General features: G+C 41.9%; 1 protein-coding gene across 4 annotated transcripts in view; it reads right to left on the minus strand.

Annotated features, from left to right (window-relative positions):
* Positions 1-11,342, minus strand: part of SLC2A8 (solute carrier family 2 member 8) — a 128,343-nt gene extending 117,001 nt beyond the window's left edge. For 2 of the 4 annotated variants that reach the window (XM_029611870.1, XM_029611867.1), the window contains exons 1-2: positions 11,219-11,342; positions 8,763-8,915 (exon numbers count right to left, since the gene is read on the minus strand). In XM_029611870.1, coding sequence (XP_029467730.1) covers positions 8,763-8,915; positions 11,219-11,256 — 191 coding nt within the window. In that variant the 5' untranslated portion in view covers positions 11,257-11,342. Of the gene's footprint in view, positions 1-8,762; positions 8,916-11,218 lie in introns of those variants that run through there. The other 2 variants (XM_029611868.1, XM_029611871.1) reach the window with 2 other exon arrangements.
* Between the last annotated feature and the right edge of the window lie 858 nt (positions 11,343-12,200).

Raw genomic sequence — 12,200 nt, forward strand, 5'->3', positions numbered from 1 at the left:
GAGCTCAGTGTTTCCTATTGGCTAAGTACTGAAATAGTTATCCATTATCAATCAAGTTTTTGCTAGTCTGTCCACAATTGATTTTTGAAGAGAACACTGACGGTATGATGTCACTGCAGGAGTATATATACTGTGACGTCAGCTTTGCTCCATCTCCATCTGCTGATAGGTGCATAACCCACTGATTCTGAATTTATTTATTTATTTATTTTTATATACCGGTGTTCGATTTTACATATCACATCAGTTTACATTTAAACAAAATTTGCAGGAATTCATGCAATTAATTAATCTGTCTGGTCAAAAGAAATGGTCTAAAGTAAAGGAAATTATCAGGTAAGTAGTAATTTCTCAATGTTTATACTAGAAATAATTTAAAAAATATTGCATTACTGATCCTGAAGTCAAGAAAGGTAACTTTGCAGGAGTTCTCCTGTAAGTTAAGGTGCGATAAGTTCACTTTATGTGATCACACAAAACAGTACATCACAAACATCTGTACTTCAATTCCATATAAAAAAGTTTAAAAAAAAAAAAGAAGAGGATGCACCATAAGCATTTAATAGGTGCTTCTGTATGGGCAGATACAAAGTCCATGGGTAATTTTACCTGCAAATTTTGCACCAAGGAAAGAGTACCTGCAGACATGTGCAAATGCTTTTTCTGTAAATACTTTTTTCAGACAAAACTATGCATATTGTTGCTTCCCCCAGGTCTAAACCTGCCCCAGAACTATTACACAAAAATATGGATAAAAGTAGGCATATTGCAACACAATTAAGGGTAAGCAACTGACATATAGCCCTTTAGCCCAGGTAAATAGCTTTAGAAAATTGTCCTCAAAATCTTAGTTTACTATACAGACACTAGCATGTTAGTTTATGTCGTTCTAGGGCAATGATCAGATCAGAGTGCTGATGCATGCTGCAGGAAGGGAAAAGAAAAGTACTAAATCAACAGTTTCTCTTCCCCAATAAACCCCAAGAAGCAAATGTTGACATTTGGTATATAAGGAACTGCTTAAAATCAAAATTATCTAAGTTTTATTATAATACTTTGCAAGGACTATTTTCAGAGCACTAAATAAAATTCAATGATCTTTTTTTTTTTTTATCATGTCAACAAAAAATTAAGCAAGCAAATGTGCTTCTTGGTAAGCAAAAAAAAAAAAAAGGAAGAAAACCACATTATGCAATTCAAAAATTATAATCCAAGTTCAGTTAAGAAAAAAGAGTACTAGATACTCTCAGATATGTTTCTGAAATTTTCGATATGGTTATCTGAGAATTCATTTCAACAGTATCTCAAGTTCCAAAAAAAAAATCCCCCAGACTCAAATCTACTTACAATAAACGGTGTTTTCCACAGATAGCAGGATAAAATTGGCCATGATACATGGGTGGGCATCATCCGGTAACACCAAACAGATTCATCTCCCCAAGCCAGTATAGCTTTGAGCACATGCAAGAGTTCCCTCAAGAGCCACCTCAGTCTGTTTCATAACTAACAGACGCCGGCAAAATTGAGCGTCGGCTGTCAAACCCGCTGACAGCCGCCACTCCGGGCTAAAAGGAGGCGCTAGGGACATGCTAGTGTCCCTAGCGCCTCCTTTTGCCTGTTTCTACCACACCACCTAATTTAAATACTGAATCGCGCACACCGGCGACCGGCCGGTGCGCATGCCGGGAGAGCAGGCATTCGTCCGCTCTCCTGCGGACTTTACTGAATCGGCCTGTTGTGAGGAGTGGCCAATTCCAGTCCTTGAGAGCCAAACAGGAATGGTTTTCAGGAAAGTCACAATGAAATGCATGATATTTGCATACAATGGAGGTACTAAATGCAATCTCTCTCATGCATATTCATTGTGGATATCCTGAAAACCATACCTGTTTGTGGCTCTTGAGGACCAGAGTTGGCCACCCCTGAGCAATGTAGTCAACTCTCCAGGGAGGAGAGCAGGTATTTCATGACTAATTCATCCTATCTATGGAAAACACCATTTATGGTAAGCAAACTAGCTTTTTCCATCGATAAACAAGCAGAATTTGCCATGAAATGTAAGGAGTCCCAATTTGACAGTTGCAGTGGAGCCTTAATGAAAGCAATCCGGACTCCACTGTGGAGAACAGATTACTACAAGAGTATGTCATGCTACACTGCTTGCCCACATGTGCTGTCAGTATTTGATAAGACAGGATTGTGACATGTAAAGCTATGCACTGATCAAGTGGCAGCTTTGCAGATGTCTTCTAGAAGAATTTCTCACAAGTAAACAATGGAGGCGGCCATAACTCCTTGGTCGTCGTTTTGAAGTAAGATGCCCTTTCCTTGCATTAGATATGTGAACACCTGGAGTGCATTCTTAATCACCCTTAGTTTAAGAAGGCTGATCTGAAGAAGATACTATTCAAGAGACCAAATGTCCTGTGTCCGACAGGATTGGATATGCACTCCCCAGCTCGATGGAGGAGTCTATCACCAAGATGACGTGATAAGAAAGAGGTCAAAGGGGAGATCTATCCTGAAGGACATGAGGAAGCAGCCACCAGCAAAGTTGCTTCGTTTCTCGAGAGAAGCAAATTATCGTCTTCAATGGCTGTGTAAGCTGGTTCCACTGGTTGAATAAGCCCCATTGTAGACAAAAGATGTGCAACCAGGTCAATATGACGATGCTGCTGCAATGTGGCCAAGGATGACAAGACTGTGGAGGAATGAATAGATAGAAATTTTTCGAACCAAAACACGCATCCGTGCTCGGTCAGAGGGCAGGTAAGCTCTCACTCATATGGAATACATCCATGCTCAAATGTATTAGCCACATTGCATCAGAACCAAGTTAAACTTTGTAGAAGCCAGAGTGTGGTATGCAGGGCCTGCATTACCCTCTCTCAAGAGGACGCTGTAAATTTATTTATTTTATTATCCTAACATTTTATGTTAGGATAACAAAAACATTTATCATATTGTTTTTGTTATGAATGTTTTATTGTAAATAGCTATGAACTTTGCCTTTAGTAGCACATAAATTTAAAAAAATAAATAAATATGGGAACACCTGAATTCCCTGACATCTCAGGTAGGCTGATACCACTCTAAGGCACTTGGTAAAGACCCTGGGAGCAGCTGATAAGCCGAATGGGACCACCTTATGAATGAGTAGAATTCACCTTGAAATGAAGGTAGCCCCAAATGAAGAGTGGATAGGGATGTGTACATATTCATCCTTTAGATCCATTGAGCACATCCACTCCCCCTGCTGGATAAAAGAGAATGGTACTGAGGGAATTCATTTTGAAATTCTCCCGCTGCATGTTCAGGGCCTCAATCCTCCCAACTTCTTGGGAATTAGGAAGTAGTGAGAATAGAAGCCGTGCTCCATGTGCTGGGACCTGTTCTATGGCATGTTTGCTAGAGAAGCGTTTGCAACTCCATTTGAAGAAGAGGTCATTGTGACTGGTCCGGAAGGAAAGTTTTGAGATATGAGAGGGAAGGGAATAAGAAAAATGCAACGGTATCCATACTGTATAATTCTGAGGACCCACTTATTTGCTATTTGGCACCATAATTCCAGGAAAGATTGAATTCTGCTCCCCCACTGAGCTGAGGTTCTCAAGGACAGCCAGGATCAAAAACTAGGCCCAGATTTTGGCTGGGTCTTCAGACAATAATGGTGGAAAGAACAATAAGGACGTGTATGGTCTCTTGTAGGACCACTTGGACATTGTCCACAGCACCAAGTCCACTGACCAAAACTGAACTGCCGCATTCTTTTCTCTGATCTGAGAAACTGTTTCCTGAAGTTTTTCCCCAAAAAGGTTATCCCCTAAGCAACGGAAGTCTGCAAGCTTCTCATGATCACCCTCCTGGATGCTGCTAACCTGAAGCCATGCCATGCATTAGCTACTGATGTTCCTGCAATGGAATCGAAAGACTCAAGAGCATAATGGATGATGAATAGTCTCTTATGCATCTAGCAAAGATTTTGGGGAGAAGGGTTTGCCTGTGACAAAGCATATGCACAGTTTCATTTTTTTTTTATACAGTCATAGATATATTGGACCATGTGAAACTGATGAGTTATTCAAGCAGCTGACATGGAGCCCTGCAACACCTTCTTCCCAAAATTATCAAGGAGCCTGTGGCCCTTTTCCAGGAGAGGTTTTTGAATAAAGTCTTGTTTTCTTTGCTTTTTTTTTATGCATTTTCAATATGCATTTACAGGAAATAACGGATCTTGTCATTTGTAATATCGAAATATAAGTGCAATCATCTTAAATTGTATTACTACATGTACAAGTCCTGAAACAAACTAAAGATAAATCTAAGTGGTCTCCTCATGAATAGAGCGAATATTACCGTATTTTTCGCTCCATAAGACACACTTTTTTCCCCCCAAAAGTGGGGGGGAAATGTCTGTGCGTCTTATGGAGCGAATATAAAAAAAAAAAAAAACCACACAAAATCTAACTACAACCCCCCACCCTCCTGCCCCCCCACCCCCAAAGACCTGCCAAAAGTCCCTGGTGGTCCAGCGGGGGTGCAGGAGCGATCTCCTGCACTTGGGCCGTCGGCTGTCAGTAATCAAAATGGTGATGGCCCTTTGCCCTTACTATGTCACAGGGGCCGACCAGTGGCACCGGTAGCCCTGTGACATAAGGGCAAACGGCCATCGCTCCCCCGCTCTAATCCCTCCCCCACAGCGGACAACTCTACTGGGGATTGTTGAGGAGTGTCCAGCCATGCCGACACTGTTTTCTGTCCCGTTTCAGCTAACAGTCCCTGAGGAAGGCTTTACTCTTGCCTTCCTTTTGGTGTGTGGCATAATTAAGGAATATTTTAATCTATAAAAGGAAATATCCGGGGCTGAAAAAACAATGTAGAGTGCTGCTTGTACTGATATTGCTGAGGTTACACTTATGAAGGTACAAGTGGAGAAGGAAAGAAAAAATAAGGTTATTAAACCTACCTAGAGTTCTTCACAGTCTTTCAAGGTTTACCAAGAACCTTCAAATTCCATTCGAATTCCAGGCAAAGCTACAGGTCCTGCCACTTACGTTCATGTCATTCCAGCCGGTCCCATCAGGGCAAGTTAACTCTCTCACCCCTGGTTTGACTTGACTGCAGCAGGGAAAAGTTCTTACTTTCAAAGAGGCGAAGAACGCAGCAGCTTTCCACAGGTAAAACTTTCTCCTCACACCTCCTTCTTTGCTTTCTTAAGCGCCAACTCCATGACCACCGACCGGTGTGGAAGCTGCCCAATTTCATAGCTGGGAAACAATTGCATCATATATTTGAAGTCCAGCTTTCTGGCTGCTGTAAGCCCAGGTACAGGCCTGTCTCACATTTTCATCTATAGGCGTATCAAAGATGGAATATGTTGGAAGAGCTACTGAGTCCAATGAATTGTCTAAAATTTGTAGCATTCCCATAACTGAGTGAGGATTTTTGTCCTTATGTACATTGATATTGAAGAAATTACTTACCTGATAATTTTGTTTTCCTTAGTATAGACAGACTCAGGACTCTGCTCTTCAGTATTCTCCTCGAAAAGCAATTGTGGATATATGTGTGCTTTAATAACTTGATTAGCTTGGTTAACTTGAATAACTTGATAGAGGTGTTTAAAATCATGAGAGGTCTAGAATGGGTAGATGTGAATCAGTTATTTACTCTTTCAGATAATAGAAAGACTAGGGGGCACTCCATGAAGTTAGCATGTGACACATTTAAAACTAATCGGAGAAAGTTCTTTTTTACTCAACGCACAATTAAACTCTGGAATTTGCCGCCAGAGGATGTGGTTAGTGCAGTTAGTATAGCTGTGTTTAAAAAAGGATTGGATAAGTTCTTTAGAGGAGAAGTCCATTACCTGCTATTAAATTAAGTTGACTTAGAAAATAGTCACTGCTATTACCAGCAATGGTAACATGGAATAGACTTAGTTTTTGGGTACTTACCAAGTTCTTATGGCCTGGATTGGCCACTGTTGGAAACAGGATGCTGGGCTTGATGGACCCTTGGTCTGACCCAGTATGGCATGTTCTTATGTTCTTAACTAGGACTGGTTCAACTGATTTCCAATTGGAGACGCCAGTGCAGTCAAACGGATAACGCAGATACCCGGCAACTATGGGTGTCATTAACTAGGGGTAATACCTGGCTTACCCGTGCTTGTCTTGTTCTCGGGGCTTGTCACCTGAGGTTCCCGGATTCCAGGGTAGCAGTGGGCGGGTTGCTGAGTCCATCTGTCCACACTAAGGAAAATGAAATCAGGTAAATAATTTCTCCATTTCCTAGCATGTAGCCAGATGGACTCAGGACCAGTGGGATGTACAAAAGCTACTCCCGAACCAGGCGGGAGGCTGCCTGTGGCCCACTTAGTATTGCCCTTGCAAAGGTTGTGTCCTCCTGGGCCTGGACATCCAGGCGGTAGAACCTGGAGAAGGTATGCATGGAGGATCGTGTTGCTACCTGACAGATCTCGGCAGGCAACAGCATCTTGGTTTCCGCCCAGGACGCTGCCTGGTCCCTTATAGAATGGGCCTTGACTTGTGTGTGTAGTGTCCCTATCTGCTTAGGAGATGGAGAAATACTGAAGAGCTAAGCTTCCTGCATGGGTATATGTAGGCTGGCGTCAGCTTGAAATATGACTCAAGTCTCCCATCTGCTATCAGGAGTACACTATACCCATTGGTCCTGAGTCCATCTGGCTACACGCTAGGAAATGAGGGCTTTGCCCAATTTTCCAATAAACTTGGTAATCAAGATCCTCTGGTGGAGACTATGATCTGAGGGATCCAGAAGCAGATCAGAGAGGATCCCTGGTGAATCCACTGGAAATGATATGCTCTGCCAAGACCATGAAGATTACTGTAATGATAGAGGTGGCTCCTCCTGACATCTTAGTGAGAGAAAAGGTTGACATAACTTCTGAATGACTCCGCTTCAAGCGAAGATGATGAACTGTGGAGCAGAGATTCCATGGAGTCATGCACTTGCGGAGATGTGAAGACCGCAGTTTAGGATAGCATCGTGGGAAAAGAAGAAAGAAAAGGAGGAAAAGATCTTGCAGATGCTCCAGAGAGCGATGCAAAGGTGTTTCTGACCATTTGTCACTCATAATTTTGTTTAACTCATGCCTTTTCATTGGTTAACTTAAGGCACGATACCTATAGTATCTGAATGTATTCCCTTGTCCCCAGAGTGCTCACAATCTAAGTTGTCACTTGCTCAATAGTCTGCTGGGTCCTCTGAGCTGGCATAGGAGGAAGGATATCCTCTTCTGATACTAGGACTGGCTCCTGCTTGACAATTGGAGGCCTACTGAAGTAAAGTGGAATAATAGAGCAGACAGGCTCTGGTGTTTAAGAACATATGAATTTGCCATACTGGGTCAGACAAAGAGTTAATCAAGCCCAGTATCCTGTTTCCAACAGTGGCCAATCCAGGTCACACAAACCTGGCAAGATCATAAACAGTAAATAGATCCCATGCTGTTGTTGTACAGTGATAAGTAATGGCTATTTCTTAAATCTATTTGATTAACAGTTTATTGACTTCTCCTCCACGAATTTGTCTAAATATTTTTTTAAACCCAGCTATGCTGTCTTAATCACATACTCCATTAATGAAGTCCAGCACTTAAGTATGTGTTGAATGAAAAAGTATTTTCTCCGATTTGTTTTATATGTGCTACTTCATGAAGAACCCAATCACTACGCCAGCAGTTGTGAGACCAGAAGAGCTCTCATTATGGGAAGCAACAGATGAAGTGAATCACCAGATGCCATAGAATGTCTGTGCAGTATAAAGCAAGGCTGCAAGCAAAATTTGAGATTCAAAAGATTCTTGTAGGCATAGAATGTTTGGAAGAATGCACCAGTAATACTAGAACAGAGATGGAATGCTTGCCAGATTTGAAAGAGCTATGCTGAGAGGAGGATGCAGTGTCAATGAAGCATGGATAGTTGGGCTGTAGACCCTTCCTGTAGTGGGTACATCAGTTGAAGAGGGGTAGAATGCATCGGTTGGCATTGCTGAAGTATCCGTGCATCGATCATTTGAGTATAATAGATGCTGCTGTATTGAATCATCGAGCATTGGGTGTACTGATGTACCAAGTTGCATCAATGATCCATGCGCTGTGTCCAGGGCCAGCGAAAGCACTAGGCAAGCTAGGCCTGGGCCAAGGGCACCATTAGGGGGCGCTGCTGCCGCTCGTGAGTCAATGAGGCAGGGTGAGGTGGCCACTTCACTCTGTCTCCATCTGCCTGAGGGGAGGCAAAACCCAGAAGTCTGGACTGATCTGGGTATGTACAGGGAATAGCAATTTACAGAACTCACTCCACCAGTCTCTTACTGTGCCTTAATTTAACCACCTAAACCTGGATGCTTCACAACAAATTTCACACAGGTACAATGCTCCAAAGAGCTTGTAATTTAAGAGAGGGAGGACAATTTTCAATAGCTATTTGCACTGGTAAAGGACTATTTGAAAATTACCAACCCTATAAAAGTACATACATAGCTCCACAATGCATGTATCACACAAGGTGGAGGTATTCCTGGGGGCAGATAATGGAATATTACAACACAGATTCCCCACAGAAAAAGCAGGTGTATGTGTCCACAGGTACTTTATTCTGGGCAATTTTCAAAGGCAAATCACCTGCAGATGTGGCTTTTAAAATTTACCACAAAGCCACTTACCCAACCTCACAAAAATGTCAATGGGAGAAGCTTCAACAAGTTAACATACTTACTTCAAATAGCGTTCTTCCAGAATCTCTGAAGATGACAAAAGAAAACTTCTCTCTGCAGCAGGCAGCAAAGGCTTGCGCTCCTCGGAAGCCATGCCCTCCTGCAGCCAACTGCCTAAACCATTCACGAAGCCAGAATACTCTGGTGAAAGACTGCTAAAAAAAAAAGTAATACTTAATTTTTTTTTAAAGACAGTTTACTGATATTCAGTGTGTGCCTCTATTCTAGAGAAGGTCCATGGGTTTCTCATTTTGACCAGTGTCATCAGGTTAAGGAACCTCACTGGGCTCAGCCATGAGGCCATAAAGTGGCCACATGGCTGGCCCAGCAAGGAAATGTGAAAAAATATGGACCACCTCTTTGTATTTAATAAGCCTTTCAACTAGAAACAAATTAAATGCAAAGATTTCCTAAATTTGCTGCCACATATTAACCTCCCCCCCCCCCCCCCAAAAAAAAAAAAAGCCCATGCAAACAGATTATATAAATTAAGCAGCCAAGCCTTGGAAAACTAATTCAAGTTTTAAAATATTTTATTATATTTTTTTTCAACCTATGGATTATAAAGATTTTATCCACAGGTTGAAAAAAATAAAATACTTTAAACTTGGTCTACCAAGGTTTGGCTGATTTATTAAAATAAATATATGTAAATATTTAATAATATATTTAATCAGAATGGATGCTCTGGGAACTCCTTATCTGGGTCATATATAATTGGCTTGGAACACAGCTGTATGTTGGCAATGTAAATGCCCAGAGCAGGTAACTTGATTTCCGTTCCAAGTCCTGTTATAGCTTTCACTAAATCCCAAACACATCATTTTTTCATTCTAATCACTTAACTTTATGTAAGGACCTTCAGTTTCAGTTTTTATTTTTTCCAGGAATTTATCAGTGTTTATTACAACAACAAAATATTAACTTGGAAAAATTATCAATCATTTTTCCACTGATTTTTCCTGTTTTGTTCTTGTAGTAATAAACACTGAAATTTCTTGGTAAAATAAAATCTTAAAATGAAGGTCCCCAACTATGTACTAAACTCGCTTATATCAAGCCTTCACTCAATCCCAACCTCAATCCTTGCATCTATTTTAAAGTGTTTCTTTTGTGTTCTCTCTCATGTGGCTATTTTGACATGGAGAATTGCAACCTGGTATACCTTGTAACAAGGATGGAAATATTTAGCAAACTTAGGATCCAGCTAAAATATTTAGGAGCCAGCAGAAAAATAAAATAGTCCTAATAAGAAAATGGATTTAACAGACATGGAGTGTGGGTTTTGTCCACAAAAAGCATGAGTAAATTGGCATTGCATTACATTTATTATTTTCCCTTAGAGTTTACTTTACTTGCTTTTTTAGTTTTATCCTTTGCTTTTTTTCCATTCTGTTTTTGGGGATGGGAAGCAGGCAGGGAGAAGGAATACACCTTTGATTTTAGAGAGGTTTTTTTTTGGGGGGGGGGGGGGGGTTTAGCTGCTCTAAGCTCCCATCACTAATCACTTACTCTTCTTGTCCCTTCCCCAGCCTCCTCCTTCCTTTTCCTCCAAAAACCTGCTTCCCTTTCCACCTAATCTCACCATCCAATTTAGATCTGGGCACCTGGCCACAACCAAGAGACTGTTGCAGATACCTGGATTAGAAGTTTAGTTGTCTAGATAGGCAGAGATGGGAAAAATCTGGTTATTAAATAATTTAGTACAACTGTGTCTTGTAATACAGTTTTCTCTCTACTACACACTATTTATACAAACCGTATTTTACAAAAAGATAGAAACATGGAATGAGTGGTGACCTTAGGAGAGTGCGGGACACAGGACAAATCAACCAAAGCGAAGCCCAGAAACATTAGTTATAGAGTTCGGGGATGGGGTAACTAAGGTGGTGCGCCACCCTACCTCCCCACTCAATGTGCAGAGACCAGGGCGGTTGCCCTATTTGCTCTCCTCTAACGACAGCATCTCTTAGTATGAACTTTATAGAAATGGATTGAGGTCTCCAAGTATCAACAACCACCAAAATAAATGAACAAATAAAGCATGGGTTCCAGGGCAATTCCGAACACATGTAGCCCAAATCTCCTTATTTTGAATGCAGAGGAGTACAAATAGCTGAGATACTCCAAAACACGCTACAATGTCCCATCCAGTACCACCCACTCCTCCTCCGATGCCTGCAACATCGACAACTAAAAAGCACCCACTGATACATTAACCCACAGAAGCCTCAAAGAATGAACCAAAAAAAAGGAAGAAAACATCTCCATCAACACTCTCTAGCTTAGACAGTGGACGTCAGTTTCTCAAGGCTCTAGGGCTGCAAGTCAGCTTTCGCTCAGTTTTGGCTTTTATTTTTAGCCATTGCGCCTAGGCCGGAGCCACCCCCGATTCATTGGAACACAACCCAGCACCTCTGTTGCTACAATGAAAACATCTCTTTCTTCAAACTAATACCTCTCACTAGGACTTTCTTCGCTCTTCACAGTACCCATACTTCTCCCCACCTCCCTCTCCCTCAGTCTAAAATGGTGGACGTAGCAACATCGAACACGAACCGGAAACGCTTGATCACATGGAGGGGAAATCGATGGCTCGGCCTTTGAATCGCTTTCCCTAGCGCAATGACTTTTACGCCTGTGCGTACGGATACAAGGATCTCACTTTCGTGCTCTCTTTACCCAATCATCTTTTGGGTGGAAGAGTGAGTGTATGGAATTTGGCTAAGCAATTTTAAGTTCTCACTTTTAACATTTTAAAGTTGTTAAGTACCGGTTTAGAGTGCATGAGCCCGGATATGGGTGCAATTCTACAGTTATTATTTGCAAAAAAAGATTCACTTGAGTCTGTTCGTTTTGTAACTCGGAAATGAGCTAGGATAGTGTATTCCAGTCTTTTCAAGCCACAGGAACACCTGCATTACCAAAAATACTGTGTAGTAGGTACACCAAACTCCACTGAGCAGACAGTGCGGACATGAAGAGGACTTATATGGCCAAGAAGATCTAGAGAGCATTAAAATCCCCACCAGTCTCTCTTCTTAATTTTAAAACAAAGTTAGAGGGGGCAGAGACACACATGAACCCATCACCAGCTCCCTCTATATACAAATGCATGAGAAAGGAGAAGCTAGCTGGTTCAGGGGCCGATGCAATAAAGGCGGTTAGAAAGCAGGCGCTGAACAGTCAGCGCCCGCTCTTAATGCGTGCATGGTGCCCCAAGGAGGGGGGAGAGTGCCATGCAATATTTAAATTAGGGGGTCGCTGCTGCCTGTCTGCCAGTAATGAAAACGGCCCCCGAGTTTATCAGCGGCCATTTTCATTACTGGCAGACGGCCGGTTATGAAAACTGACGCCGGTAAACTTGGCAGCCGTTTTCATTACTGGCAGACAGGCAGGTTATGAAAACCGAGGCCGAGTTTACCGGCTTTGGTCTTCAT

Source organism: Rhinatrema bivittatum, chromosome 8 (assembly GCF_901001135.1).
Source record: "Rhinatrema bivittatum chromosome 8, aRhiBiv1.1, whole genome shotgun sequence".
Lineage (NCBI taxonomy): Eukaryota > Metazoa > Chordata > Amphibia > Gymnophiona > Rhinatrematidae > Rhinatrema > Rhinatrema bivittatum.